The following is a 27,822-nucleotide window of genomic DNA, read 5'->3' on the forward strand; positions in this document are numbered from 1 at the left end:
AGATATTCAGGAAATCAAACCACTATCTACATAGGTCACTCTTCCTTCAGTACTCAGACTGATTCCAAAGCACTACAATAACTGCACTCCTCCAAAGCAATGGCTTCAAAACCTGGGCAAAAACGGATCACGTCTTTGAAAAGAGCACATTAAGTCTTTGGGTTAGACAAATGAAAACTTAAGAGGTATAACATACATGCTAGCCTTCCAAAATGTGCCTTCTTAAACAAGATGCTCTAAGGAATTTAATCCCTGAGATCAGGTTCTTGCTTCAGGAAATTCCAATTAAGCACCATAAGAAAGCTTGGTGTGTTCCTCCCCCTGCAACTGAAAGCTCAGCATTAGCTCCTAGTTTTTCCAGAAAACATTAAAAGAGTGTCACTCATATTTTTCTTTTTTAAACAGTGTAAAGAAATACAGTTAAATTTAATTTTGTTTGGTTCACTTTTTTACTTCTGCTGATGACATTTTCATAAATTAGAAGTAATGAAGAATCCTCTCTCATGTTTTAACTCCACAAATTCTTAGTCTTGAAAGTACAGGATCTCATCCCTTTATCTTTAAGAGACTTGAATAAAACTATACATTGACAGATCTTGTAACTAAAGACCCAGACCAAACATACTCACTGATTTGTGACTCAAACTCTAAAATAAAAATACTTACATTAAGTGCAACCACGCTTCTTCTAAACTTTATTTATGGGCTCCTAGCTTTTGATTAATCAAAATAATTATCTCCTTGAATTCCTTTCTCATTCTGTGTTCAGGAGAAAAATATTCTGTATTATGCATAAAGCTTCTAAAATTATCTAAGCTTACAAGAGACATTACATCACCTTCACAACCACCTTTTAGAAGTTACTCACTCTGCAAAAGCTGACTCTCAGGATACACAAAGTACTAGGGTAGCAACTGGCAACCATGTTCTTCTCCATAACTATTTTAGAAAGCCATAAAGACTTAAATCTGAAAAATAATTAAAATGAAACAGAGCCTTGTGACAAAAGCATCTGTTCATAGTAAACTGTTTTCAAAGTTAATTATTCAAGCAGCTAGTAGAAACCAGGAGTAACCTAGAATTCCAAGAAGTACTACAAAAACCCCACATAATTTCAGTAAAAAACCCCACAGAAAAGGCAGTTATTCAAACACAGCCAGGGAAATGAACACCTTGCTTGCCTGTTACATGTTCCCCAATTCCAACTCACACTGCTCCAATGCCATATTTACTACTCCTTACTTCTATTACTCCCCAGCCCATTTCCAAATTAATGGAATATCTACACCTTATTTTCCCCCACCAAGGGCTAGGAGGAAAGCTACATATCCTTTCTCCCTGTTCAGAAGATGTGTTTCTCCATTACCAAAACACTTCACTATTTATGTATGCCATCTATGAAACATGAAATCAAAGAACTGGAAATCCTTCCTTGCCTCCATAACTTGAGTACTTCAAAGGAGCACAGTAGGAGCACTTCTCCAATTAACATTTACCCAGCACATTCCACCTCCTCATTGCCTTAACACGTCTGAGTCACAACCACCAGCTCAAGTGCCTGGAAATTAACCTACTAAAGCAATGGTTTATAAAGTTACATTAATTTGACACATAACTCCACAGATACCTACATCTGGGAAACCAGAGATTCCTCCAGAAACAAGGGAATCTTATTTAAGACAAGACCTGTAGAGAAATGCAGTATCTTGTACTGAGTCCACTGATGTAGTATTAAAGAAAAGTAGGCTTTCACAGAAACAAGCTCTTGTTTTATATTTAGTCTTTAGAGGGCTTTAAAGGTTATCAGACCATTTAGAGTCTCTCCCATTTTTTCCAGAAACACTGTTCTTTTCTAGGAAAAGAAAATATGAACTCATTTCCCTTGAAAAATTATGGGTTAGGTTTGTAAGCAGTAACAGGACAGAATACTGTTGGCATCCTACTCATGATTTGTACCATCTCTGTCCATTTCTTATTCAAAGTCAAAGCCTGGCTGATAAAAACTCCCCAGATCAGGACCTTAGAGATGGGAAGGCTTCTGCCTACCTGGCCTGTTGGGTATGAACAAGCTCTGTCAAACTCCACCTGGTGGATAATCTTTAAAAAACCTAGGAAATAAACTTATAAAGGCTTTAGTTCCACCAGGATTGCTACACCACTCAGATACTATGATAAAACTTATTGAACTGTATATTTGGCTGTATCGCCTTCATCCCTTCTGTTTCTCCCCATCTCCATTAAAGCTACAATCAAGTAAAATCTCTGGGCAGATATCTTTTCTAAACCTCTCATATTAATGGATCATAGCTGCAATTAGTATCAATTTCTGATAATGCAGTTATAGACAGGAAAAGTCATAGTTCCACGGCACAGCTAAAGAGAAAATTGCTCTTCTTGCTCTTTAGCCTTTGACATAGGAAAGTGGAAAGTAATCTGTAAATGTAATTTTCAACTAACATTTAGATAAACTATCCATTATTCAAATCTGAAACAATACTTACAGCAACTTTTTACCCATGCTTCCCAACTCATAAAAACCATAATAATTTACATCTTTGTATTTTCTGGTAGTTTCTCTTATAGGATTTCTCATAAATATACCTGCTACCATTCTTTACTGTTATAATACACTATTATTTATTATGATCTACTATCCTTGAGAAATAATTAAAAAATACATTCAAGACACGTAAACCATACCTGGAGCAGCCTGTGATACTGAAATGCTGGAAGAGGCATTATTTTCGAATATAGTAAATTTAATAAACAGCTGAGAGCTGAATTGCTCTCTCAAAGAATTGGGAGAGCAAACTGCTCAAATGTTTATCTAGAAACAAAAAATTAACAGCATTTTATACAGATGATGCCGTGGCAGTACAAAAACCTCTACTGTGCATACTTTATTATCATTTCAGGATGTCATCACTAAATAAGCACAAGTGAAGACTGTCTGCAGTTAAAACTTTTATAGAAGCTTCAAGACAATTATTATTTCTGATGAACAGCTATTTTTTTCCTCTTTTAAGAAGTCCTTCTATTTTTGCCAGATCTCCAAATGAAACTGTCGCAGAACCTCGCTGGGCTGGTTTTGCCTGAGGAAAGAAAAAAAGAAGAAAAAATACATATAGGGCTAATTTTAAATTAAAATGTTTGTAAAAAGCTTTTAAAACATCACTTATTTAAATAGTACCTTCAAAGAGAAAATAACAGCTTCACATTACCTGTGACTCATGGTATTTCCAGCCAATCATGTAGTAGATCTGAAACGTGGCAGGTACCGAGCCGTCGCTGTTTCCGTACATTTCTGTTAGGGCAGGAAGGGAGAGAGAAAAGGTACAGACCGTCAGCTCTAGGAAACACTCAGTTCTCAGAACTTCAGATCTGAGTGTGACATATTCATCATAATGACTCCTGGTGAAAGATTTGGGACAATAAAAATACCTCATACTGGTGCATCAATATATGTTCAAACCCTGGCACTATTATTAAGGTTAAAAATAGCATATGATAATGGCATTTTGTTCTGAAGCACTTGGGAGTTTTGGTTTTACTTTGGGTTTGTTTTGGTTTTTGGGTTTTTTACACAAAGGTCATAGAAAAAGACACAGAAAAAGTGTTTTTAATGTCATTTTAGATGAACTCATTGCCTCTCAAATACTGACCTTGGTATATTGCAGCAGCTGCCAGCATTGTCTCCCTGTGTAGCAGAGGTTTTCTATTCCAAGAGCAATTACTCTCCCCCATACCTAAAAATATGTTTTAGCTTTAAGAAAAAGAAGATATAGCACATGCCATGAGTTAAGTGTCATGCACTAAGGACAGATTCTTACTAAACCAGAGTAAGTACAGAATCCTCTGTACTTCACTGTAAGAGAGAACACACTGCAGATCATTAGGTAAGTTTCTTATGTGTAAGAATCCAAAAGTTTTAATTCCTATGCTTTGAAATTTACAGTTTGCATTGCTAGGAATAATTTCAAATTGTTACTTCTTCATTCTGAGTCTTCAAACATTTAGCCTCTTAAGTATAACTAATTTTAAGGATGAGTACAAAGAGTTTACTCAGACACATTACTATTGTTTTAACAGATAATCATTAAAATTACTAGTCCAAGAGATTTAAAATACAAAACAAAATAACGACAATTCTAATCTTTTTCATCACTTACTGCATCTGAACGTTTCTGCTCAGAATAAAAGTTGCCTTTCCATTAAGGAATTACTCCAAACAGCAGTTGATCCAGATAAGAAATGCCCTGAGTTGCTGTCAGTAACAACAGACTGCATGTGAAAGACTGCTTTACAATTCACAACAAATGCGATCAGAATATTAACAAAATCGTTACTCAGTTGTCTGCTGTTCCTCAGCAGACTCCAAATTAAGGATATATTAATTCTCATTCCAAAGCAGTTTGCTGATTGCCCTGGTAATTAGAAAGGCTCACAGGAAAAGTCAGTGTGTGGGATATGGCTTCTGTCTCCCTTTAAGGGCTTTTCTGCACCTTACACTGAACAGGCTCATGCAGAATGGGAAGCCCAGGAAAGCAGAACACTCACAGCAGACCATGAAGTAGCAAATCTTTGACTTGGGATTCCCAACACTAATCCCCTGATAGACATCATCTCCTGCCTCTCCAGATAGCAGGAAAAAAACTAATGCTTCCCCTGTTCCAATAAGATTTACTTGTATTTTTTTAAGAAATAATTTTTTTTGTGATGAAGATGGTGAAACACTGTTTAAGGTTGCTCAGAGAGGTGGTGGATGACCCACATCTGGAAACATCCAAGACCAGGCTGGACAGAGCTCTGAGTAACCTGATCTAGTTCAAGATGTCCCAGCTCACGGCAGGAAGTTGGACTAGGTGGCCTTTAAAGGTTCTTTTCAACCACATGATTCTATGATTTGGAGTTAAGAAACACACAGTAAAACTCTTCTATGTCTGTCCCACTGATATAGAAAACATGTTTTTACACAGGATATACTTGCCTTGTAAGTCTTCCATAACCTCAAATAACCCTGGGTAGTTCACCTGGATTTCATCAGTATCCTAGAAGAATTGAGAAGTTCAGTTTTAGAGCATATCAAGCTAAACCAACAGCATTATTTCAATCTTGCTGTACTACCGAAGTATTACCCAGCCATGGCAAGAGGGTTGGAACTAGATGACTTTTAAGGTCTCTTCCAACCCAAAACATTCTACAGTTCTATTCATCTGCCTCTTCTGCCCAAATCATGTATTTCTAAGAGGTATGTACTATTTCAACATGTCTAAAAAGTTTTGCTTAGTAGCCCAAATGCAATCAAATTTTAATTTAAATGCCGTTTTCTTCTTGGTTTTAGAAGAAAGAGCAAGTGTCTGTAATTTTTTCATGCAGGTCTAACAGTCTTTGACATTTCTCCAAGAAAACCATCCAAATTCTACTGGGCCACGAGCCAAAGATACACTTCAGTTGGTTCCATTAATCACCACAAAGCCAAAAACAGTGGCAGTCCAGGCTATTTCTGCAGCCTGTTCAGCGAGGTGCACCACACGCAGAAGGAAGCAGCATGTTGTTACTACATTAGCAAACAGCGATTTTTATATTCCAACAGCTCTGACGTTCTGGATTGCTCTGCCTGATGGTTCTCTTACTTATAATTACCACGGTGAGGGTGTTAAAGCCGGCCCTGGAGAGCAGATGTCCCAGATCGGCGACGGCGGTGAAGGGCGACACGTGAGGAGAGAAGCCCCCTTCCCTCTCCAGCTCGGCCAGCTGCAGAGAGCAGCGCAGCTCGTACAGAGTGTCCCCCCCAAACATGGCCCCGATGAACACTCCGTCGGGCTTCAGCACCTGGTGGATCTACAGAGCACAAACACACAGGTCACGGCTTTGTGAAGCTTATGTAACCAAGCGGCTCTTAGGCTTTCTATCTCAATGGAATCAAAAGCAATTGTTGTAAGAGCTCCAAGAGACTTTTAATATTGACTGTATTCTGCAGGGCAAGCTGTGACACAGCTTCTGGTCACACTGCAAACAAATAGCCTGGCTGAAGAGAGACTGTTTTCTATTTTTAACAGTAAATCCTCAGAAATTACAGTCAGGAAACATGGAACAAATCGTGGGAGCGCAAAACTATTTTCAGCAGAATACTCCTAAATCAATATTCTCAATTAAATTACTTCTAAAAGGAGGGTAGATGAAGGTAAGTATGCTATTTACTTTTCCTTTCTGAGAACAGCAAAAGCACTTTTTAAGGGCTTGATTTAAGAGAAATGGAGGCTTTAGTTTTCAGTAGTGATCTCTGCACTTCTGAGACAATAGAGTAATGCCATTTTTATTATGTGTATGATTACTTATTAACTTGCCCAAACAGCAATATCATAATACAAACACCAAGGCCGACAAGGTCTGCTTTGTTTCTGCTGGTCTCCTAGCCCCCTTCCTAGTGAGAAGGCAAATAAATTCATGCTTTCTTGCTTATTTAAGAGTTGGAAATGATCTCTGGTTTAAACATCCAGAAGAGCCTGATTGTATAACCAGGCTAACAAGACAGCAAGCATTTCCAATGGTTTTGAAAAAAAAAAAAATTCCATAGTTTTTTAATGAAGTATTTATTAAGCAAGCTACCTTTCCTGTGCTAGTAAAAAAGCCTGTAATTGACAGGTAAGAAAATTAGGCAGTTAAAGGCAGTTTCCATTAGTTTATGACAGTGGTACCAACACAGGAAATCTTGAAAGTTGGCCAAGAAGCTCAGTTCCCTCCCCATTGTGAGACAATGTCACTTAAATCTACTGTGGGAAAATGTATTTGGCACTCTACAGAATACTTCAGAATACTGTATTTGATACTTCTATAGAATACAGAATTCCAGTGAAAAATGTATATTTCATTCAAAGTTTTTTTTGTAAGTACTGAATGCATTTAAATTGATCTTTATTCATTAACAGTAGGGTAGTCCTATTCCAACCACCAGGTGATTGAACAGCACTGCAATGACTGATCAATTTGAAATAAATGAAAAACCAGCAAACTGGTTAACATTCCTTGTTCTTGTGCCACATTTTTGATTTGACTAAAGTTTACACCTGCAGGAAAGAGCAGCAAAACTTACTGAAAAGAAAATAAAAATCTGTCCTCAACAAGTATTTAGTTCATTTCAAAATCAAAAAACCTTGATTAAAGCTGCACTTCAAAATAAACCACTGAGACACAAAAATAACTCAAGGTCCATAAAGCAGGTCTGGAGAAGTGCAGTGTTGTACTACAAATAGTAAGAGCTAACAATAAAAAACAATAGCACTGCCTCAGGTGACATTAGTTACCATGATCTCAGATGTGGAGAACCCAAAATATTGTATAAACACGTTGTTTCAGTTATTTATTCCAAATTGATTTGAGGGAGCAAATTAATAACAATATCAACTAATGCTCCTCAAAGTTCCAAAAGTATTGCAAAAAATACTTGTGTGCAACCTGAGTTGTTTGCCTCTTAAACAGCTGGAAATACAGAGTGCTCTCAATCCAAGTAATGGCAAGTGCTGACTTAGAGTATTAAAAAACATTTCTTACCTCTCTGAAAGCCTTAGGAAGATCATTCACCCAATGTAAACTGAAATAACAGAAGAGTACATTTTTTAATTTCAGATTAAATCAAATTTATGGAATGAAAGTTACTATTTAAGAAGTTAAGTAAGTTTCAGGAGCCAAAGTCACAAACTTGGTTTCTCAAAGTGCAACCATGCTGAAACACCCACTTGAAACTGACACTAAACAAGAACCAAAGTTTATCCACGTAGCACTTTTTTCCTTCCTTTTTTGGCTGAGAAAATGCAAGTCCTGGAGACTAGTTTGTCAAAATGCAGGAAAGAGAGAAGCTCCAAGTGTTTTGTAGGAAAATAAACAAAGAAAACAGAAAGAATCACCAGGACAGCAGTTTTTCCTAATGCATGCTCATATTAACTATGCAAATACGTTTCTTATTGCTTTTCAATGGACTAGTAATCTTTCCTAAATTTATTTTCTTAAAGCTACTCTGGAAAGGATATTATTAACAACTTAAACAAAACTAAATAAATAAATTATTAATACATACCTTAAGCTGCTGACAACAAGATCAAACGTATCTTCTTTGAAAGGAAGGAATTCTTCATCAGCTACAACTCTGACCGTTGGGATTTCAGATTCTACAGCATTTTTCTAATGTTTTGGAAGAAAAACAACTCATCAGAAACTCACTTCCTTCACTTTCCTGTACTACAGAACTGAAGCAGTTTAGCATTAAAAAAGCTACTTACTAAAGCATTCTCTGCGATATCAACTTGAATAAGTTTTTCAACTGTTTCCTGAAACAAAATTTTAGAAGTCTATTAAATATGTAAATTATTTTGTAAATGGTCATAACTAATTTTTTGGCACTTACCCCTATTTATAATAAGTAAGAAAGAATCTTTTCCACTCTTGATAAAAGCTTTATATAAAGCAGAAAGCACTTTTCCCCACCCAACATGACACCTGTTCCCAGGGAGAACAGCTAAGGCAGAAGTGGTAACAGAAAACACATTCTGTAATTTTAGGCATAGGTTTAGTTAAACATAAACCATGCATTAACAGCCAAGGAAGCACCTTTACTCACAGCCTGGTTCATGAAGGGTAAACTGTTAATGGCTTCAAAGTCTCCATAATGACACTTCTCTTTAACAACCAAGTGTGGCCAATAGATTCATCAAGAAAGCATGCATATTCCTACCCAAAACTAAACTGTATTAGAACAGATAACTTCCCCTGCACTACCATTTGTCCAGTTTTCAGTGGCAATAAACTAAGAATACCCTGCACAATACACAGCTTTGAACTATAACTACAGGTATAAGGGTGGGGGGGTTAGATTTACCTCCTCAAGATTCAGATGGTTGTTTTAAGTTGTAATACAGCTCTGTTTGAAAGGGAGAGACAGATATGAACTTCCCTTAAATACTTTTAAGTATGAAGAGACAGTACCTTGGTTAAGTGCTGAGCTATGTAACCTCTTCCAGAGCCAACATCCAAAGCGAGAGGAAACGTTCTAAAGGATAAGATTAGCATACAGAACATAAGCAAGCCTTAAAATATTTTTAATTCATAGACTATATTAAGTTTCACCTGTTAATCTAAGGGCCTTACTGAACTCAGTAACTCAGCCCACCGAGCATCCTTCTGTGGAGAAAGGCGCTCCACATCCAGCGGTTCTCCCCGGGGATGCGGGGAGGGTGCGGGACACGCGGGGCTCACCTGGTGATGTCGAACACCCGGTCCGCGATCCTGCCGCCGACCTGCAGGGAGAGCCGGCGGTCAGAATCACAGCATCAATGAGGCCGGAAAAGACCTCTGAGATCACCAAGTACAACCTATTACTAAAAAGCACTCGTCAACTAAACCGTAGCATTCAGTGCCACGTCCAGCCTTTCCTTAAACACCTCCAGGGTGACTCCACCACCTCCCTGGACAGCCCATTCCAATGTCTGATCACTGTTTTCTGTGAAGACATTCCTAATATCCAACCGTACACTTCTTCTGGCAGAGCCTGAGGCGATGTCCCCTTATCCTGTCGGTGGCTGTCTAGGAAAAGAGACCGACCTCCCCGGCTGCAACCTCCATCCAGGGAGCTGTAGAAAGCGATAAGGCGACCTTCAGGCTGAACACCCCAGCTCCCTCAGAGCTTTTGTGCTCCAGCACCTTCACCAGCCCGGCCACCCTTCTCTGGACCCGCTCCAGCTTCTCAATATCGTCCCTGAGCTGCGGAGGCCAGAACTGGCCACAGCACTCGCGGTGACCCCTCCAGCGCCCCCGGCCCCTCACCTCCTCCCGCAGGTAATCGCACTTGGCGGGCTCGGCCTGCAGCGCCGCCCAGTTCTTCTGCTTCCGCTTCAGCCGGCGGTCGAAGGGGTTCAGCGCGCCCGAGCCCGGCGAGGCTGTGGCGTGAGGAGGAGGCGAAGCGGCGGCGGCCCTTGCCGGCAGCGCCCAGAGCGGGCGGCACCACCGCGCCCTCAGCGCCGGCCGCGCCAGGCCCCTCATCGCCTCGGCCTCGCGCGGCCCTCCGCGCACGCGCCCTGCGGGCGGGGGAGCCGTGTCCCGCCGCGGCCGCCGTAGCGCCGCCGGAAGTGACCGTGCGGTGGTGGCGGCGTGCGGCAGCACCGTGAGGGAGCGGCGGGCCCCGGGCACGGTCGGTGCGAGCGGAGCGTCCTCGGGGTTCTTCTCTGCGGCCTCCTCCGCCGCTGGGGTCGGGGACGGAGCGGGTGCGGGGGCTGCAGCCGTCTTGGTGCACTTGATGCTGCTGGTGGCGGCCTTAGCTGCGGTAGGCACCGGGCTGATCTCGGCGAAGGTGCCGTGCTGGGTCTGGTGGGGAGTCACGGAGGGATGTGTTTGCAGCCCAGGTGTATCCGTTACCGCAGAATCATAGAAGGGCCGGGGTTGAAAGGGATCTTAAATCTCGTTCGAAATCATCTCCCGTGGGCAGGTTGCTCAGAGCCCCATCCAGCCTGGCCATGAACACTTCCAGGGATGGGGCAGCCACAGCTTCTCTGGGCAACCTGTGCCAGGGCCTCCCCACTCTCACAGGGAAGAATTTTTTCCTCCTATTTAGTCTAAACCAGCCTTCTAATACGCTTAAGTCATTCCCCTTTGTCCTGTTACTCCACACCCTTGTAAATAGTCTTTCTTCATCTTTCTTGTAGACCCCCTTCAGATGCTGGCAGGTCACAACTACTGATCCTGAAGCATTCTCTTCTCCAGGCTGAATAGTTTCAATTCTCTCAGTCTTTTCTCATAGGAGAGAAACTCTCATTATCTTGGTGGTCTCTGGACTTGCTCCAACAGCTCCATGTTCTTCCTGTGTTGGGACCCCATATCTGGGCAGAGCACTTCAGGTGGGCTTTCACCTGAGCAGAGCAGAGGGGCAGAATTGCTTTCTTCACCTGCTGTCCATGGAGCTTTGGGCACAGCCCAGGGCACAGAGGATTTCTGGGCTGCCAGCACAGCTGACAAAGCAAAGATTTATAACTGAGACTGTGGTAGGTACAGGATTATTTGTGACTTGTTTAAATCTGCTGCTGCACCAAAGCCAGTAAGGTGCTGGGTTCCATCATCAGACATGACCAGCAGAGCTAAAGAAGGCATTGTGCCCCTTGGCACTTCTCAGGTCACATCCAGAATTCTGTGTTCAAGTTCTGGTTCCTGCCGTACAAAACAGATGTGGACGGGCTGGAGAGGGTCCAGAGAAGGGCCACAAGGATGTCCAAAGAATAGGAAACTGCCCTGTGAGGAAAGGCATAGGGAGCTGGGTTTGTTCCTCCTTGAGGAAAGAAGGCTCAGGGGAGACCTTATCCTCATGTTCCAGTGTTAAAAAGGTGGCTACAGAGAAGATGGAGATTCTGTTTTTACAAGAAATCACAAGCTAAAGATAAAGGGTAATAGATACAAGTTATTCCTGGGGAGATTCCATTTAGATACAGGAGGAGAATTTTCCTCAATGAGAACATTCAACCACTGGAATAATCCCCCCACAGAAGTTGTGGATTCCCACTTACAAGATGTGGCTGCACAGAGTGCTGAGCCACCTTGTATGTACAATGCTTTTGCCAGGAAATGTTGGGCCAGGTGATCTTTGAGGTCCTCTCCAACCAGGTGGCATGTGATGCTATGAAATTGCCATATGTGCTTTTGGAAAGAACTTTTTAGGAATAGTTTAGAAATCCAACTTTGTTTAACCCTTGTTTTTTTCAGTCCCATATCTAAGTGTATGTTAATTGGCTGAGGTTTTTTTTTAAATCAGAAATGTTTGGGGTTTTTCTCCATTTTGTAGATGTCCAAGTCTTCAGCGTCGAAAATGTCATCCCAGGCGGAAATACTGAGCGATGGCCGGTTCAGCTGCATCGCCAGGGATCCCAGGTTTTGGGAGATGCCTGAAAAGGAGCGTAAAGTCAAGATTGACAAGCGATTCCGAGCCATGTTCCATGACAAGAAGTTCAAGCTGAGATACACAGTGGATAAAAGAGGCCGCCCTGTTAACTACACCTCTACAGAGAACCTCAGGAAGTTTTATGCCTTGTCGGAATCTGACTCTGATCTTTCAGAAGGTGATAGTAAAGAACTCACGGTAAAGAAAAAAAAGAAGAAGAAAGCTAAAGGTAAAGGAGAAGCAGATTCTGCAAAGGCTGTTGCTGGTGGCCTCCCAAAGGAGGAGAGCAAAAAAAACCAACAAGGGGTGGACCAAACATGTGAAACACCGACTAAACTAAATGACCTTAAAAAAGGAGGACAAAAAAGTAAATCTAAGTTGAGCTTGAAAGAGGACTCACAGAAACCTGCAGTGGAAGTTGATCACTCTCGGGGAAACAAGGGCCTTTTACCCAAAGGGGAGAACAAGCGGGGAGCTGTGTCAGGGGGAAAATCCATTTCTGTTCAAAACAAGGAAAAGTCTTCACAAGTGACTGCTACAAAGTCAGTCAAAGCTTCCAGGAGGGACCACTCCTTAGGAGGGGAAACAAAAGAATCAGGTTAGTTGTTCAAGTAACAAGGACAATTCAGCTGTGTTAATTTGGATGTTGATGCTTGTCTTATTCATGAAAGATATTTTGCAACATTAGTTATAAAATAGCTGACTGACTCAGATTCAGTGCTGCTGAAGGATTTGAGTTGGTCAGCTCTGTATAGAATGAGTTCTGATTCTTCAGTAAGATGATGAATATCCCTGTCCTTTTAATTGTTGGTGCTGAAACTATTGGTAAAATTTATAACAGGATATACAGTGCTGTATTTATCAAACTGAACAGCAGATGTGTGAACTGATACCCTGAAGGCACATCACAGCTTGTGGACTGAAACTGTAAACATGGCAGCATTAAGCCATTAATATTAGAGAGGATTAGGAAAAACAGGTAGCTTGAAGAAAAACTTTATTTATAATGCTCATGCATGTGTATAGCCTCCACTATTAAATAGATTTCTAGCTGTTGGCTCTGTAATATAAATAAAATAACAGGATATTCAGTTGCAGTTGAGATAGATAATGCAATTTTGGTCCTAAAGAGTAATTCAATTAGATTAGACCAGACAAACAAAAGAGGCAACTCTGATATTTTTTGTAATTTGCTCCTGCATCATTACACCTTTCAGGAGTCCTGTAAATAGGTATGAAAAAGCCCTGAAGTCTTCCTTTTTGTAAAGGGTCATGTGTAATTCTAATATAAAAATGTATCTAATGTTCATCTTTCTGTGCTCAGCCATTTGTGACCAAAGTGTAAAATGTAAAAGCCAGTTAGAGGAAGAAACCTCTGCAGGTGAGAATGCGGAATCGGAAGAAGAGGAATCAGAAGATGATGGAGAAACAGGCGAGGAAGAGGAGCCGGAAGATGATGAGGAAATGAGTGAAGATGACAGTGATTCAGAAGATGATGAAGAAAGCGATAGTGGGCCTGATCTAGCCAGAGGCATAGGGAACATTGAAACGAGTTCAGAGGATGAAGAGGATTTAAATGAGCTGTTTCCAAAGGAGCCAGAGATTGAGCACTTGTGGCGTGAGCTGGATAAAGATGCCCCTCGTGGAGATGAGGTAACAATACTTTGCATGTGAAAAGTTGCTACATGACAAACTCAGAAATGTTATGAATTCATTATAGACCATCAGTATGGAACAGTTGCTGGTAGTATTTTTCATAAAGGTTTTTTAGCCTTTTAGTGACAGAATGGAAGTGATAATGAAATTGTCTGACAATGAGAGACTTGCAGTTTTCACTGGCATCTCTTCTTCCCCTAAGCACACTTACCTACGGATAAGCTGTCTACAGGTGAAAGGACAAACAAAATTGAGCCTTTCAGAAATTCCAGAATTTAAATAGTACTGGTTTTATTCATTACTGATTTTTTTCACTTTTCAAAAATTTAGTTTTTTAACTCATACTTTAAGAAGTTAAGGCATTGTGATACAGTGAATTAGGGCTTTACAACTAGCACAATCAGTGTGTAAGAAATCACAGCACTCTAGTGCTGTCACAATAGTGATAGTGGTTGCTCCTGGAGCTAACAATGTTTGATGAAACAAAACTAAATCTGTGATTGGTGCAGTCCATTCTGTGGTGCTTCACTATTTATGTTCTTTTTATGTGTTCTGGTAATTGCTGCTTCTCTTCTTTGTTAGTTTAAGTGATGGAAAGTCATGATGACAGTGCTGCTGTTATTTTTTTCAGTTTATTGCTGACTTTGATTTTTACCACTGAATTCTGCTAGAGAATTGTGTATTCCCCACAACAGTCAACAGTTAAATCTATGAATTTTATCTTTTTTTCTTTCAGATTACAAGTAGATTGGCAGTTTGTAATATGGATTGGGATAGGTTGAAGGCTAAGGATTTGCTGGCTCTATTTAATTCTTTCACACCCAAAGGAGGAACAGTGTTTTCTGTTAAGGTAAGAAACTCCTGGTTTCTAAAAGGAGGAGTACTGGCTTTTACTGTTAAAAAAATAGGCTACAAAATAAGAAGTAAGACAGTGCTGTAGGGAACCAAAATACATATTCATGTATTTAAAGAGAAACCGTGTTGCAATGTAATTTGCTGTGGCAGGCGTGTATTTGGCAGAGCTAGAGGCCAAAGCCATTGACTTCCCATGTTTATGAGGTTGTCTTTCAGTGCTGGTTTTCTGAGACTAATACTGAAGTTTTCATTTCTAGTAGGAGGAGACTACATTTCCTTGATTAGTTTAATATTCAGTGATCTGTATGACAAACAAACCAACCTAAGCCCCAGCCTTAGACCTTACTAATATTTAGCCAATTCTGGCCAATTAAGTTATATTTTTCCATTATCAGTGTCTGTCTCAGCTCTTTGAGAAATTTTAATCAGATTCCTCTTTCTGAAAAGGGCCACAGTACAATGAACAAAGTCAGGGTTCCTGTTATTTTTCATTTGCCTGAAAATTCCTGCCAGGCAGTTTTGTTATTGTACTTTCTTTTCCACACATTAAAATTAGGAAGGTATTAAAGTTTATGGAAATGGATCCCTTTACTGATCTTAAATAAAAACTGTAAAGATTAAAAGCCTAATTTTTTCTTACCTAGTGTACATTACACCACAGTTAAAAATTTAGTTTTGTGTTGTTTTATTTGTAGATTTATCCTTCAGAGTTTGGAAAGGAAAGGTTGAAAGAGGAAGAACAAAAAGGACCTGTGGAACTGTTTGATCTTCCAGAGAACACCACAGAGGATGATGGGTATTAATTTTAATTTTGTCTTCAAATGAAAGATATGTTTAATTCTTAGTGGAAGTCCCAATCAACTCCTGTTTCCAGGAGTTCATATGTGGAAGCATCCTGTGGACACCTTAATTTTTTAGGTTTTTTTCAAAGGTTGTTTTACAACAGGCAGTGGTTCATTATCAGTGCATTTAATAAATGTATTATGATGAAACTTGAAAAGATTTGCTTGTTGGTAAGAGTTCAAAGCTTTATGATGTAGCTCATTGGAATAACCAATGGCACAAGTACACGGGTAGCTTAAAAACCAGCATTTCTTCTCTACAAGTTGCCATTTGTGCAGTAAACTCTTTAGTACTCACTGTCAAAATCCTCATCTGTGAATCAACAGGGACCTTAGTCCAAGAATTTCCAGACTGAGATTTCTTGAGTGCCACAAGCAATAGCCCTGGCCTAGGCTGAGCTCCTCAGTCCTACCATTGCCCTGGCTTCTTCAGGCATCTCTTTTTTGCTTTTTTTAAACTTTTGTTTGTGGTTTTACTTTGATATTTTTCCACCATTTCTAGATGTTTGTAAGCCTGACTGGGACCATATTTGTATAATGCATCCTGCTGGACTGCCCTGTACTTAGAAAATCTAGATGCTTCTAAAATCAGGGGAAATCCCTTTGAGGACATTCTCTAGTGCCTCAGGAGGGTGTAAGGTGAACATAGAGCACATTCTAAGGTCACCTGCACTGTGAGCATCAAGGTGCATCCTGAAGTGTTGGATTTGCTGCTCAGTGGGCTTGGAAGCATCTGGAATCCAACACACAGAAATCCAGGTATCCCAGAGGTACCTCAGTGATACCTGTGTCCTTCAGATTCACTGAACCTCATCCCTGTGACCTCTCAATGAAGTCATGTACAAATTTTACACTTAATTAAACTATCTGAAATAATCTTTTTGCTTGAAGAAAATACTGGTAGAACTTTGTGCTGTTTAACATCTAATCTTACAAGATTAGAAGAGTGGTTGATTGGCACAGTTGAATTACAAGATTTTGTGAATAAAACGCTCACCTGCCTGTTCTTTTCTCCACTTTTGCAGGATTTATAGGGAAAAACTGCGGGAATACCAGTTTAAGCGACTAAAATACTTCTATGCAGTTGTGGAATGTGATTCTCCTGGTACAGCAAATAAAATTTATGAGGAATGTGATGGACTGGAATTTGAAAGTAGCTGTTCTTTCATAGACCTGAGGTAACTCCACTGGTGATATTTTTGCATGTTGGGCCAGGGAAGGTGAATTAAAGTCATAATAATTTGGAATAAACTATATTGACCTTTTATTCTGTACCTAAAAGAAGATACAAAGATAAATTTGTCATCTGGTGAGTTGTTAGGCTTCCCTTTGGTTCTTCTTTCTTCTTTTTGACTATTTTTATTGTAATATGGAAAGTTCAAGAGGCTCTCTGCATGGAGACTGTTTTCAGAAAAGCCAGATAAAAAGTTCTGATTACATCTTCAAGGTTTTGGTACAATTAACTAAAGTGATAGGATTCAGAAAACGAAACTTTTTTCTTTTTCTCTCCCCAAGGGTCCAGAAGTGAGTCTTTTTCGTGGTTCCTTACCACAGGGCAAAATTATTGCTGCTGTTGTCATGAAGTTGCAATAGATGTGTTGGTCCTTGTGAATAAGCTGGATGCTCTGATATTTCAAAAGTCATGTTTGGGGAAGAAAGGATTTTAAATTGTGGTTTGCTTTATTGTTAGTATTTCCTTTTGTTGCAAAAAACCCCTTTCATTCTAACTAGAAAAGTTATTAAATCATAAAGGGTTGTGACAAAAGCCCTGTTTGTCTGCTGGGGTCTCTGTTACGGACATTCTTGGAAGTCAGTGAAAGTTTTTTGCTTTGTGTAATTTTCTAGAGGAACTCAGTGAATTTGCTTTGAACTATTTTGGAAAAGACATCTTTGCTAAGAGAACATGTAACTTTTCATCATTTTATACACTGATAATGTTTTACAACAAACACAGCTGTTTGGAATTCTCCAGTGATTTTCTTAATCTTCTGCTTTATTAAATTTTAATGTTGAATACTATTTATCAGATTACATTTGCAAAGATATAAAAAATAATCACAAGTAATTTCTTATGTATTATACCAAGTTTGTTTTTTTGTTTTTGTTTTTTTTTAAATTAAGTTCTTCAATTGTTACTCATTACTTTGGTCTTTTTTCTTTTTCTTCTCCCCTTACTAATTATAATTTTCAGGATGTACCAGGCTTTCCTAAAAGGTTTAGAATTTCTTATTCATCTATTTCCAAATCCTATTTTATTCACTTTTTTTAATTTTTAATATTAAAATTTCTGAAAAGATGGTTCTTAAAACAAAGAAAACCACCCATGACCCTGTTTATACCAGCCAGAAAACTGAAATACTTCCCAAACAGGCTGTTGTTATACACTGGAAACCTGTGGAACAGATCTGCAGAAGCTAGGCAATGAATCTTACATGTGTGGAGTACTTGTCCATTTCTTTTGTTCCCTTTTCAGGCTTACCCCCTTTTTATTTTAGTTAATTCTTTCATTATGGTGTACCATACTCATGAAAGCTTAGACTGTTTATGCTATGCAACTTCCCAGTGTATTTGAAGAATAACATGTTTTATTTGCCTGTAAGATTTATTCCAGATAATGTTACATTTGATGATAAGCCAAAAGATGTAGCCTCAGAAGTGAACATAGCTGCTTATAAGCCAAAGTACTTCACATCTGCTGCTATGGGAACATCAAAGGTATCTTTACAGTGTTTTTGTAATGTTTTTCTTATTTGTTTAGTTTTGCTGTCAGCTTATGAATGATATATGTACTGGGGAAGGGATTCCTGATTATCTCCACCATTTCAAAATAAAGGCATCAAACATATTAAAAGATTTAAGCATGCTATGAACCCAAAAGTTGCAACCCTGTTTTGGATTTTAAAGGAGATTGGGCTTCTCTGTTACAAATTAAATACTGAATTTTGACCTCATTATATCTCTGTGACAAGTTGCACATGAAATTACTTTGTTATTTACAGTTACATTTTTTAATTTGCCTAAAATGGATGTTAGTGTATAAATCAGTAAGAACTTTTTTTGGTAGTAATGCCAGGCTTCAACAGTTGCTTCCCCTCTTTGTAGCAATTCATTCCTGCTCTGTCCACATGACAGCCAACATTTCCATCTGGCCATGAAGTGAACCAGATTGGAGAAGTGATTAATTGAGTAATAAGCACATTTTTCAGTCAGATCTGTTTCACGTTCTGGTTGAGGGTGCAGTTGCACAAACACTTTCATTGTCTCCATTGCAATCTGTGTGTGATTCCTGCAATGAATGGCTGCTGGAAGAGGAAAAGAGAGGGGTTGGTGGTTGCTTTAACACCAGTTGTCTGCTGCCACAAAGGAAATTTGGCTTGCAGAAGTTTTGTGTTGTGGGACCTGCTGTTACAGGACCATTCAGAGCATGAGATTTCTTCAGTTCTTATGGCTCAAATTCATTGAAACTGACTGTAGAATAAATTCCAAAATGTTATCATTAAATTCACTACAAAATGGTTACTATAGTGAGTTATTGTAGACAGCATTAATAACAGGTTTGTATTGAAGGGAAAGTGTAAAATAATTTTCCCTAAAGATACAGCATTACAATGTTTAGTTTTAGTGTTCCAGCTTCTACAAATGGCATTCTTACTTTTAAGGTAGATATCACATGGGATGAGACAGATCATGAACGAGTAACATCGCTCAACAGAACTTTCAACAAAGAGGAGCTTCTTGACATGGATTTTCAGGCTTATTTGGCTTCATCAAGTGAAGAAGAGGAGGAACAGCAGCAAGGTACTTTGGTAGTAAATATACACAAAGTCATTAGCTGCAGGGTTTTGAGTATAGATGATTTAAAGTATTTAAATGTCATATCTATAGAAAATGTTTTGAATGTCATCTCTTTTACAAGGACAATATTATATTTGTTGTATAATGATTGTGCCCCTGAGCTGAATCACTAAAAGGTTCAGACTGGAGGGGACTTTATAGCTCATCTTGCTCCAACACCCTGCCATTGGCAGGGACACCTTCCACTGGACTCCAGTAGCTGCTTTCTGAATAGGACCTTGCACCTCTGAGTGGAAAATACTTCTCTTGCATTTTATTTCTCCTCCTACTCCCTTTTTCTCCTTTTTTCAGGGTATCTTGCCATGTCTTGTCAAGTTCAGCAATATCTGCTTTTAATCTGTTCGTTTCTGAGATAAATTATAGGCCCATGGAACTTGAAGTGTTTCCTTTTCAGAAGAAAAGTTCTGGTTTGAAATGCAAGGTGGATAATGACTAAATGAATAGGAATATTTTTCAAATGCTTTTTGATTCACCTACTTCTTAAGAATAGGAGAATTTCATTTAACTTTGCAAGGTACATGAGCCTTCTGCATAGGGTGTAGCAATGTTTAAATTCCTGATTTAAATTGCTTGTTTTCATTCTAAAATTCATACTACTCTTAATAATATATACAGCCTAGATTACAAGGCAAATAAAATTTCATTAAGCCTTAATTAGGTCTCTCAAACAGATGTTAAAACTGATTTATGCAGCATTTAAACAGGTTGCTGCAATCAGAGATGAGCTTGGAGCATGCAAAAAAACATTACATATTCTTCCAGTTATAGAGTTGGGAAATCTTGTGTCAGCAAACTCGTCTTGGCATTATCTTGGCAGTGATAATGTCCAATTGTTTCTCACCTTCTATAAAAACTCACAAACTGCACAGGAGTGAGCTTTAGTTTCTCTAGCAATGCTCAGTGAAGTCTCTAAAGGGGAGCAGGGGATGCAGAGTAAAGCATTTCCATCTTCTCTCACATACCAGGTTACCATGATGCTAAAGAAGAGCATCTGTGATAGGGTGATGATGAAAGCAAATGTTCATGTGAACAGCACTTCAGGAATTTTAAAGAGTAAAATTCCTTTGCTGGGAAGGCAAAAAAAAAAAAAAAAAACCTTAAATAATCTTATCACACAAATAAATTTTAAACCTGGAAATGTCTAGATTCAAATGATGTTTTGAAAAGTAAGTTACTAATAGAGGAATTATGTTGTCATGTCTTTAATGTGTTCCTGACATTTTATCCATTCAGTTGTGTGATATAAAACAGGATTCCATCTGTCAGGGTTCCATCCAGCAGAATTACGTGGTGCTATGCACAAATGGGAAAAATCAATGTCAGCTGCTTGAATGGAAATGTAGGAGTCTGATAAGGAGGAAAAAATGTCCTGGTCTTCTATTCATACTTTTCAAACTTACTAAAATATTTTATTTATAAACAGGTTTTTGTTGGCCTGTTCTAATACTTTTTTTCCTGGAATTTTTCAACTTAAAATATGTGCATCATGAATGTTAGTATTACTGTTAAACATCAAGGATTTCAGTGACCTGGAATGTTGTAGTTCATAGCACAAAATTTCTCATTACGTTGCTTCTGAATCTTGGGTAGATTTATCCCAGTTAGGAAGTCTTTGTGGCATTCATAAAATCTAGCCCATAATTTCTATTTTGGCGATGAAGACCAGTGACTTAGTGTATGGCATTTTAAATATGCTTCAAATTAAGCATTATGGAGTTTATGTCTAAGCTTTTAATTTTTTTTTTTTTTTTTAATCTTTATGAGAGCAATATCTTTTCTGCTGTTCTGCTTTGGATGGCACACAAATAAACAGACTGTATGATAAAATACTTTCATGGGATTTTTTTTAATTAGCTGTTCTTGATAGAATCATGGAATCACAGAATATCCTGAGTTGGAAGAGACCCATGAGGATGATTGGGTCCAAGTTGTGACTCCAGAAAGGGCAATCTAAAAGTTAAACCTAAGAGCTGTCCAAACACTGAACACCACCAGGCTTGTAGGGAACTCTGTGTAGATCCCTGCTCTCCTCAGCAGGAATCTGAGCAGGAAGCTCAGTCTTCTCTGGTATTTGACTTCCAAGATAAGACTCCACAAAGCCAGTAGGTCTTTTGTGCTGCTGCCCCAATGCCAGAGGTGCACAAGTGCAGAAAAAGGAAATGTAGTGGTTGGGAGGGAAGAATTTTTGTTTAAATAATGCTGCTAAATCTTATTTTCAGTAATTAAGGTTAAATAGAATCAGACTACTAAATCTTTTTACAGTTCTGAAATCTATTTGGTGCAATGACTCGTGACTACATATCTAAATTTAAATGCATATTTAGCATTTTATTAGATAACAGTACAGCCTTTTTCTCTTAAAAATGAACAGTATCCACATGTGTTTATATTTGCTAAAGCTATTTCAGAAGGCTAAGAAATGGAGGGTGACAAGTAGAACATGTAGTTAGTTTTTTATTATTGTCTCTGGAAAGAAGAAGCAAGAGGGTTTAGCAGTTTATGCACTGGCCAAGCCTGGGTGGAATTTCATGGGAATTTCAGAATAAAAATACTGCAGCCTGATTATTTTCTTTCCATGAAGCCTCAGAAATTTGATACAACTGATGCAGGTGTTGGATACTTTTCCAAAGCATGTTTGCAGGAACTGTTGGGTTGGCTTTGTTTTGTCATTAAAGGCGCTTGGAATGCCAAGAAGGGTCATGTCAGCATTCCTTCTAGGAAGTTTATATAAACTCTTGGAAGTCTAGGAGTTGAAGAACACATCTCCCTGTGCTCTTGGAGGCTGGTGAGTCCCTACTCAGGACTGATTCTGGCTGCCTGAGTGTTAGCCTTGCCTTAGGTCTGGCTGGCTCAGTGGCATGGCTCTAGTAATGCCAAGTCACCTCTGCACAGACAGGTGCTTAAAGGCTGCAGCTGTAAAACACACCTGGTTTGCAAGGGGAGGTTTAAAAACTACACCTCAATGGTTAGACTACACAGACTTGAAGGAAAATGCAGAAAAATCTAAGAAAATGCCATAATTCAATGTTTACCGTTCATTTACTGTTATCCATCTGTTTGCATTCTCTTCTTCCAGTATCTTTCCTCCCTGAAAAATCGTACAAAGGCATGAACTCTGACAGGCTTTGAATAAACTTCTTTTGGTATTGTAAATTTTTCCAATTTTTTATTATCATTGGGATGAATTAATGGGATTTGCACAACTCCTTTTTCAGGAAGTGCTTAGAATGTGGGGAAAATGGGGTTAAACCCCAGTGTTTTCTTTGACATTATTTTCTGGCTCAAGAGTGATGTCAACACATTCAAATTTTCATAGCATGCTGTAGTGCAGTGCAAAAACCTCTGCCTCAGACTTGATTCTTGAACACTGGAGTGTAAAGCTTTTTAGTTTTAATTCTGTGGGTCTACATGCATTGTACGCATTTTGCTTTTTATATTTTATCTATCTAAATTTGAATAACTACACTGGATAGACTTGAGATATTTAGGGCAATTTTTATGGTATGGCCATCAGCATCCAAGTCAGTAGCTGATTTTTCTGCTTTGCCATTACATCATGGAAAGAAAATTTCCCCTCATCTTTAAAAAAATTCAGCTTTGCAGCAGACCTCTTGTCAGATATCTGCTACAAGTTTTCTACTGTCTTTAGTTTCTAAGGCTAAAGTTTTTTAAAAAAGGAATCATCTACTCTACTATCTACTAATCATCTACTTTACATCTACCATTGTAAGATAATCTTCTTAAACTAAGAATCCAATCTCTGATCTCTTCACAATGCTGTGATCACAAGAACGTGATCTCAGCTAACTCAGTTGCCAGTCACCAATTTAATATATGGAACCTCTGCATTTAGTTATATCTGGTATTAATGTCATCTTTTAAAAACAAATTGTTTTATTGGAGTATTTCTGACCAGCCTCATGATTTGAACTTTCTTTTTTTAAAATCTTTAAGCACTTCTATTACTACTTTCTTTCGATAACAATGAGAATATACTTCTATTTTATACTCTAAATTTCATCAGTTTTGCCTTTTTCTGCTTTCTTCTGCAAGGTTGATTGTATTTCTTTTGCAGTGCAGCAGTTAATGCCCCAGAACTTTTTGGTTTGTGTGTTTTGTTCAAAAAGCCTTTGAACAAGCTGTTGGCAGAAAGTATTGCTGCCTTAATATCCAACAGAAAGTGGTTCCTGATGTTGTGCAATACAGCGTGATACTTGAAAGCCACTGACAAGGTTATTTGAACTCTGAACAAACTTTGAGAACATACTCAGCTCACTTTCCTTTCTTGCAGCTGTTGTCAAATGTGCTTTATTTGCTTACAGAATTAAAAGCGCCTACAGTTCTTTTGAAGGCAATGTTGAACATTTGTTTTAAAACTGTTAGTTTTGACAGAAGAATTACAAGTTCTATGTAAATGAGAAAGAATGACAATATGCATTGCCACTTAAATTTCTCCTAGCAAAACAAGTGATAAATATAAACTGATAGCCTCTTGCCTATCCAAGTTCTAGAGATCCTATTTTAGCTTAAGGATTTTTTCAGTTCCCATCCAGTACAGCTTCTTCTTTCTCAGGACATTAGGATGAAGAAACAACCAAATGTCTTCTTTTTCTACTTGTCTTCAAAACAAGAGTTGCCTTTTGCTTTCTGGATGAGCAGATGCTTTCCTCTTAGATCTCAGCTTCTGATGAGGAAAGTGGAAAAGCAGCTGCAGCTGACTTGTCCCCATGTGCCGTGCGAAAGATGAGCCGGCGGGGAACGAGCCCAGCCTGGCTGAACAGAGCTTTGGCTGGAACTTAGGAAAGAAAGGAGGGTTTATGAACTTTGGAAGAAGGGGCAGGCAATTCAGGGGGACTACAAGGGTGTTGGGAAGTTATGCAGTGAGAAAATTAGAAGGGTCACAGCCAAGCTAGAACTTAACGTGGTTAATTATAGAGACAAAAATTGTCTCTATAAAATACATTCTTAATAAGAGGAGAGCTAAGGACGATCTCCATCCTTTACTGGATGTAGAGGGAAGCACCATGACAAAGGATGAAGGAAAGTAGTTAATGGCTCCTTTGCTTCAGTCTTTAATAGTGATGCAAATTCTCTGGGTACCTGAACTGGGAGACAGGATCAAGGAGCAGAAAGAAGCCCCCTTAGTCCAAAGGGAAATAAATGGTCAGTGGTCTGCTGCACCACTTAGAGACACACAAGTCTGTGGGGCCAGATGGGATTCACCCAAGGGTACTGAGGGAGCTGGCAGATATCAAATGCTCACTTTCCGTCATTTTTCGCCAGTTCTGGATAACCAGGGAAGTCTCAGTTGACTGGAAGTTAGCAGATGTAATGCCTATCTACACAAAGGGCTGGAAGGGATGGTTTTGGAGATAGAAGGAACTCCAAAACTAATAATTTTAAAATACAGTGAAGGATGCTGTGTCCAGTCAGTGATTTCCTTTACTGGACAAATTGTCTTTTATCTTTTCAGATACTATTTTTATTTCATCTAAATAAGGGAATTCTTAAACTGGCTACTCTATGGGGTAATAATAGATGAAAATGTTTTGTATTATATTCTGGAAATACTGTGTGTATCTTAGGTTTATTTTGTAAAGATTAACTTCAGTTGCTCACTCTCTTGATGCTCTCTGTGGTAACTCTCCTCTCTCCTCCTAGATGGTGATGTAGCTAATGAAATGGAAGATGACAAACCGAGGAAAAGCCAAAAAGATGATGAAGAGCAAATTGCCAAGTACAGAGAACTTTTGCAAAGTATCCAAGAAAAAGAGAAAAAACAGGAAGAAAAGGATATAGGAATGGAGATTAAATGGGTTCCAGGTAGGATTTATTTTTTTTTTTCTTTTGCTGCCTTGGCAGACATGCAGTATTGGTCTGCTGACAGAGATATAGTGTAAGGTGCTGAATTTATAGTAGGAGAAACAAACCCTTTTTTTCCCCCATAAATTGAATTCCAGATTGTTTACAGTGAGGGAAATAGAAGAAATAACATGACTGAGCTCAGTTCCTCAGCTGTAAGTTTATCTTTATAGATTATTTTTTTGCCAGGATTTTTTGTACTTGCTTTTTCAATTATCACTTTATGACGTTTTTTAAGTAGAATTCATGTGTTTGCTATAGAGTCATAAAACATACTTACACTTTCAAAAATGAAAACCAGTATGATTTGGAAACCTAGTCTATAATTAGAGGAGAGTGGTTTGGAAGTGTTGCTTGCATAATGCTAAAAATTTGGGGAAGCAAAGTGGGAGAAATCTGAACTTCCAGAGGAACTGCTCTGGGAGAAAGCAAGGTACCAGGAATGGTTGGGGAACAGTGACATCCAGATTGACATCTGGAAATCAGTGAAAAGTGACTTCACCGTACAGCATCCCGGCAGAGCTCATCTGGAGAGACAAACACCAGTATCTAGTTCTCTCTCTTCTTTGTGGCACAAAGCCACGCAGACTGAATGCTTTCCCTGAGGTGTAATGAGCCAGTTTAACAGCTCACTGCATCCATGAAGGGAAAGGTTTGCACTGTGGCATTGCCTTGATCCTGGCCCAGAGCTCATTCTGACTGCCTGTACCAGCCCTGGTGCTTGCTAGCTCTCTGCAAGCCTAATTTTATTTACTAAAACAGAACTACTCTGAAAAAAAAACCTGGATCCTTTCCACTGAGTTAGAATGTCAGATATGCAAATGTTCAGAGGGTTAAATGTGGAGCTGAAAGACCAGGGAAAGATGACATTCCCTTCTTGGGAGCAGCAAGGTGAAGCAGGTGTGGGACTTCAGCCCATGTCAGGACACAGCCCCGTTCTGTTAGTGCTAATAGCAAGACCAAACACGTACCAGAATCCAGGCCCTTCACTCCTGATGGGTTAATCCCAGCTAGGGATGCATGTCTAATGATATGATTTACACAAATATTATTCTGAGTTCACTCAGGTAACTTCTGCTGAATAGAAGTTATGCTTGGTTTGAAGTACTCTGGTCTGTAGCGGTTCATTGAAATGGACTAAACTGAACGGAATAATTTTATTCCTGTTTCTTCATCAGTCCTATATTCAGAAGAATACATGGGTATTCAAAATGACTGTGTGCTTTCAATCATGCTTTTATAATTCAAATAATTTCTGATGTGAATTCTGTCAAAACCTTTTTGAAAAAGCCTGTGTGATGCAGCCAGGACAAGTGCTCACTGACACAGCGTTGTACTCCATCTCTCCACTGCGTGTCAGTACTTGCATTCATGATGTTGCTCACTCAGTAGTTAATACATTGTGTCACTGAGCATTCAAGACAAGGAGTTTTCATACTTAGGTGGCTTTATAAGACTTCTACAGAGATTTGTTGTTGCCACCTTTCACAGTGAAGGTGGAAAACACAGGCAAATCAATTGCTGATAAGAGTGTGTTTTGTATTTATATATGTTTGTATTTAAGTGTTGTTAAAGCAATCCTTTTTGTGTTGGTTTTGAAAAACATGTTTGGAGGTTCTTTTGTTTATTATGCATTCTGGTTTTCGAACAATTTTGCAAATTATATGAAGGAAGTCCTGTAAATTTAACAAAGTTTGAGCAACTTAATGTGGTAACGTAGTCAGGAATGTAGAGCAAACCATTCATTTTAGGAGATGGAATATTGTTTTAAGGGAGACCAAAAGAAACTCTTTATCCTTGCTTGCCCTGAGAGAGCAAGAAGTTTTCTAAGAGGCTGTCCTTGAGACTGTACCTTGCATGTTATAAGTAAATTGCATTAACATTTAGTAGCAATGGAATATTAACTGTAGTAGAGATGGAATCCAGTTCCCTGCTGCATGGGCTCTGTTTCTTTGCAATGGAACTTGACTTTAGAAAATTGGATTTGTTACATACTTGTACCTAGTCCAACCCCTTCCCTACTGCACCTTTGTGTAGGACTCCTAGGCTTTTTGCTACGTCCTTATCTTTTGAGGGAGGAATGGTAAAAAAACCCAAACAACCAAGGAAAACCTCCCCAATCTTGATAAATTTGACAGATTTTGTCTAAGTGTAGCTGCATGTCCATGCACAGGGGCAGGTTTGTTCATGTAATTTTAGGTTCAATGTGCATGTGTGCACAATGAATTTTACATAGGTAGTTTATAGTATTTGATGTTAATTTAGCAACTATGATTTTACAGTATATGTTAGCATTTCCTCATTTCTTACCCTGAAAAAGCGAGAGGTTTATTGAAGAGCTGAGGTTCTGGAAATCATCGAAGTGCTCACTTGCCTTTGTTAGAGACTGTTCACCTCCACAAGGTCAGCGTGCCACCTCTGGCTATTGACCCCTGCAATATGGTTTTGTCCAAAACACAAGTCGTAAAAGTGAAAATGGGCAGCTTAAGTTTGCTTTTGAGTCAAAAATTCAGCTGTTACTGATTTCTGGCAGCATTTGGAGAAGAGGTCCTGCACACCTGAAGGGGATACTCTTTTATATGTGTTTTTTATATGGTGGAGCATAAGCAGCACATGCTGAACAGTAGTTTATAGCTCTGGCAATTTATACACACTCGAGGCTGTGCTTCCTTATGAGAGGGAGGAACGTTAGTTGTTATTTTTTCTTGAGCAAATGTGCTCTTTTTAAATTTCAAAACTATTTATGTTCAGTTGGAGTATTCTGGGCATTCAGAAATAGTTTTTGTTGTAATCTCTGAAGACTCCTTAATTTTTTTCAGAACTAGTTTATGTCTTTTG

General features: G+C 38.9%; 2 protein-coding genes across 8 annotated transcripts in view; one reads left to right on the forward strand and one right to left on the reverse strand.

Moving 5' to 3' along the window:
* Positions 1-430: 430 nt before the first annotated feature.
* NDUFAF5 (NADH:ubiquinone oxidoreductase complex assembly factor 5) lies at positions 431-10,047 on the reverse strand. Of its 4 annotated transcripts, XR_015283883.1 has the most exons (13): positions 9,817-10,032; positions 9,250-9,290; positions 8,980-9,043; positions 8,277-8,324; positions 8,075-8,178; positions 7,552-7,591; positions 5,644-5,841; positions 4,988-5,048; positions 4,170-4,264; positions 3,663-3,763; positions 3,222-3,304; positions 869-3,092; positions 431-759 (listed from the first exon to the last, which is right to left on the reverse strand). XR_015283883.1 is itself a non-coding variant. In XM_086879297.1 (12 exons), exons 8-12 carry the CDS (start codon positions 5,797-5,799, stop codon positions 3,006-3,008), a joined length of 471 nt encoding a protein of 156 aa, XP_086735423.1. In that variant the 5' UTR covers positions 5,800-5,841; positions 7,552-7,591; positions 8,075-8,178; positions 8,277-8,324; positions 8,980-9,043; positions 9,250-9,290; positions 9,525-9,623; positions 9,817-10,021; the 3' UTR covers positions 431-3,005. The 4 variants fall into 4 exon arrangements, 2 of the variants coding, with proteins under 2 accessions (XP_086735423.1, XP_023779122.2); XR_015283882.1 differs by having other exon boundaries at positions 431-3,092; XM_086879297.1 differs by lacking the exon at positions 4,170-4,264 and adding an exon at positions 9,525-9,623 and having other exon boundaries at positions 431-3,092; positions 3,663-3,746; positions 9,817-10,021.
* Positions 10,039-27,822, forward strand: part of ESF1 (ESF1 nucleolar pre-rRNA processing protein) — a 29,508-nt gene continuing 11,724 nt past the window's right edge. The window contains exons 1-9 of one of the 4 annotated variants that reach the window (XM_023923180.2): positions 10,039-10,180; positions 11,819-12,512; positions 13,239-13,567; positions 14,307-14,420; positions 15,121-15,221; positions 16,293-16,445; positions 17,868-17,982; positions 18,927-19,065; positions 24,784-24,945. In XM_023923180.2, the coding sequence (XP_023778948.2) occupies positions 11,819-12,512; positions 13,239-13,567; positions 14,307-14,420; positions 15,121-15,221; positions 16,293-16,445; positions 17,868-17,982; positions 18,927-19,065; positions 24,784-24,945 (1,807 nt within the window). In that variant the 5' untranslated portion in view covers positions 10,039-10,180. Of the gene's footprint in view, positions 11,028-11,818; positions 12,513-13,238; positions 13,568-14,306; positions 14,421-15,120; positions 15,222-16,292; positions 16,446-17,867; positions 17,983-18,926; positions 19,066-24,783; positions 24,946-27,822 lie in introns of all 4 variants that reach the window. The other 3 variants (XM_023923179.2, XM_023923178.2, XM_023923177.2) reach the window with 3 other exon arrangements.

Source organism: Cyanistes caeruleus, chromosome 2, assembly GCF_971803275.1.
Source record: "Cyanistes caeruleus chromosome 2, bCyaCae1.hap1.1, whole genome shotgun sequence".
Lineage (NCBI taxonomy): Eukaryota > Metazoa > Chordata > Aves > Passeriformes > Paridae > Cyanistes > Cyanistes caeruleus.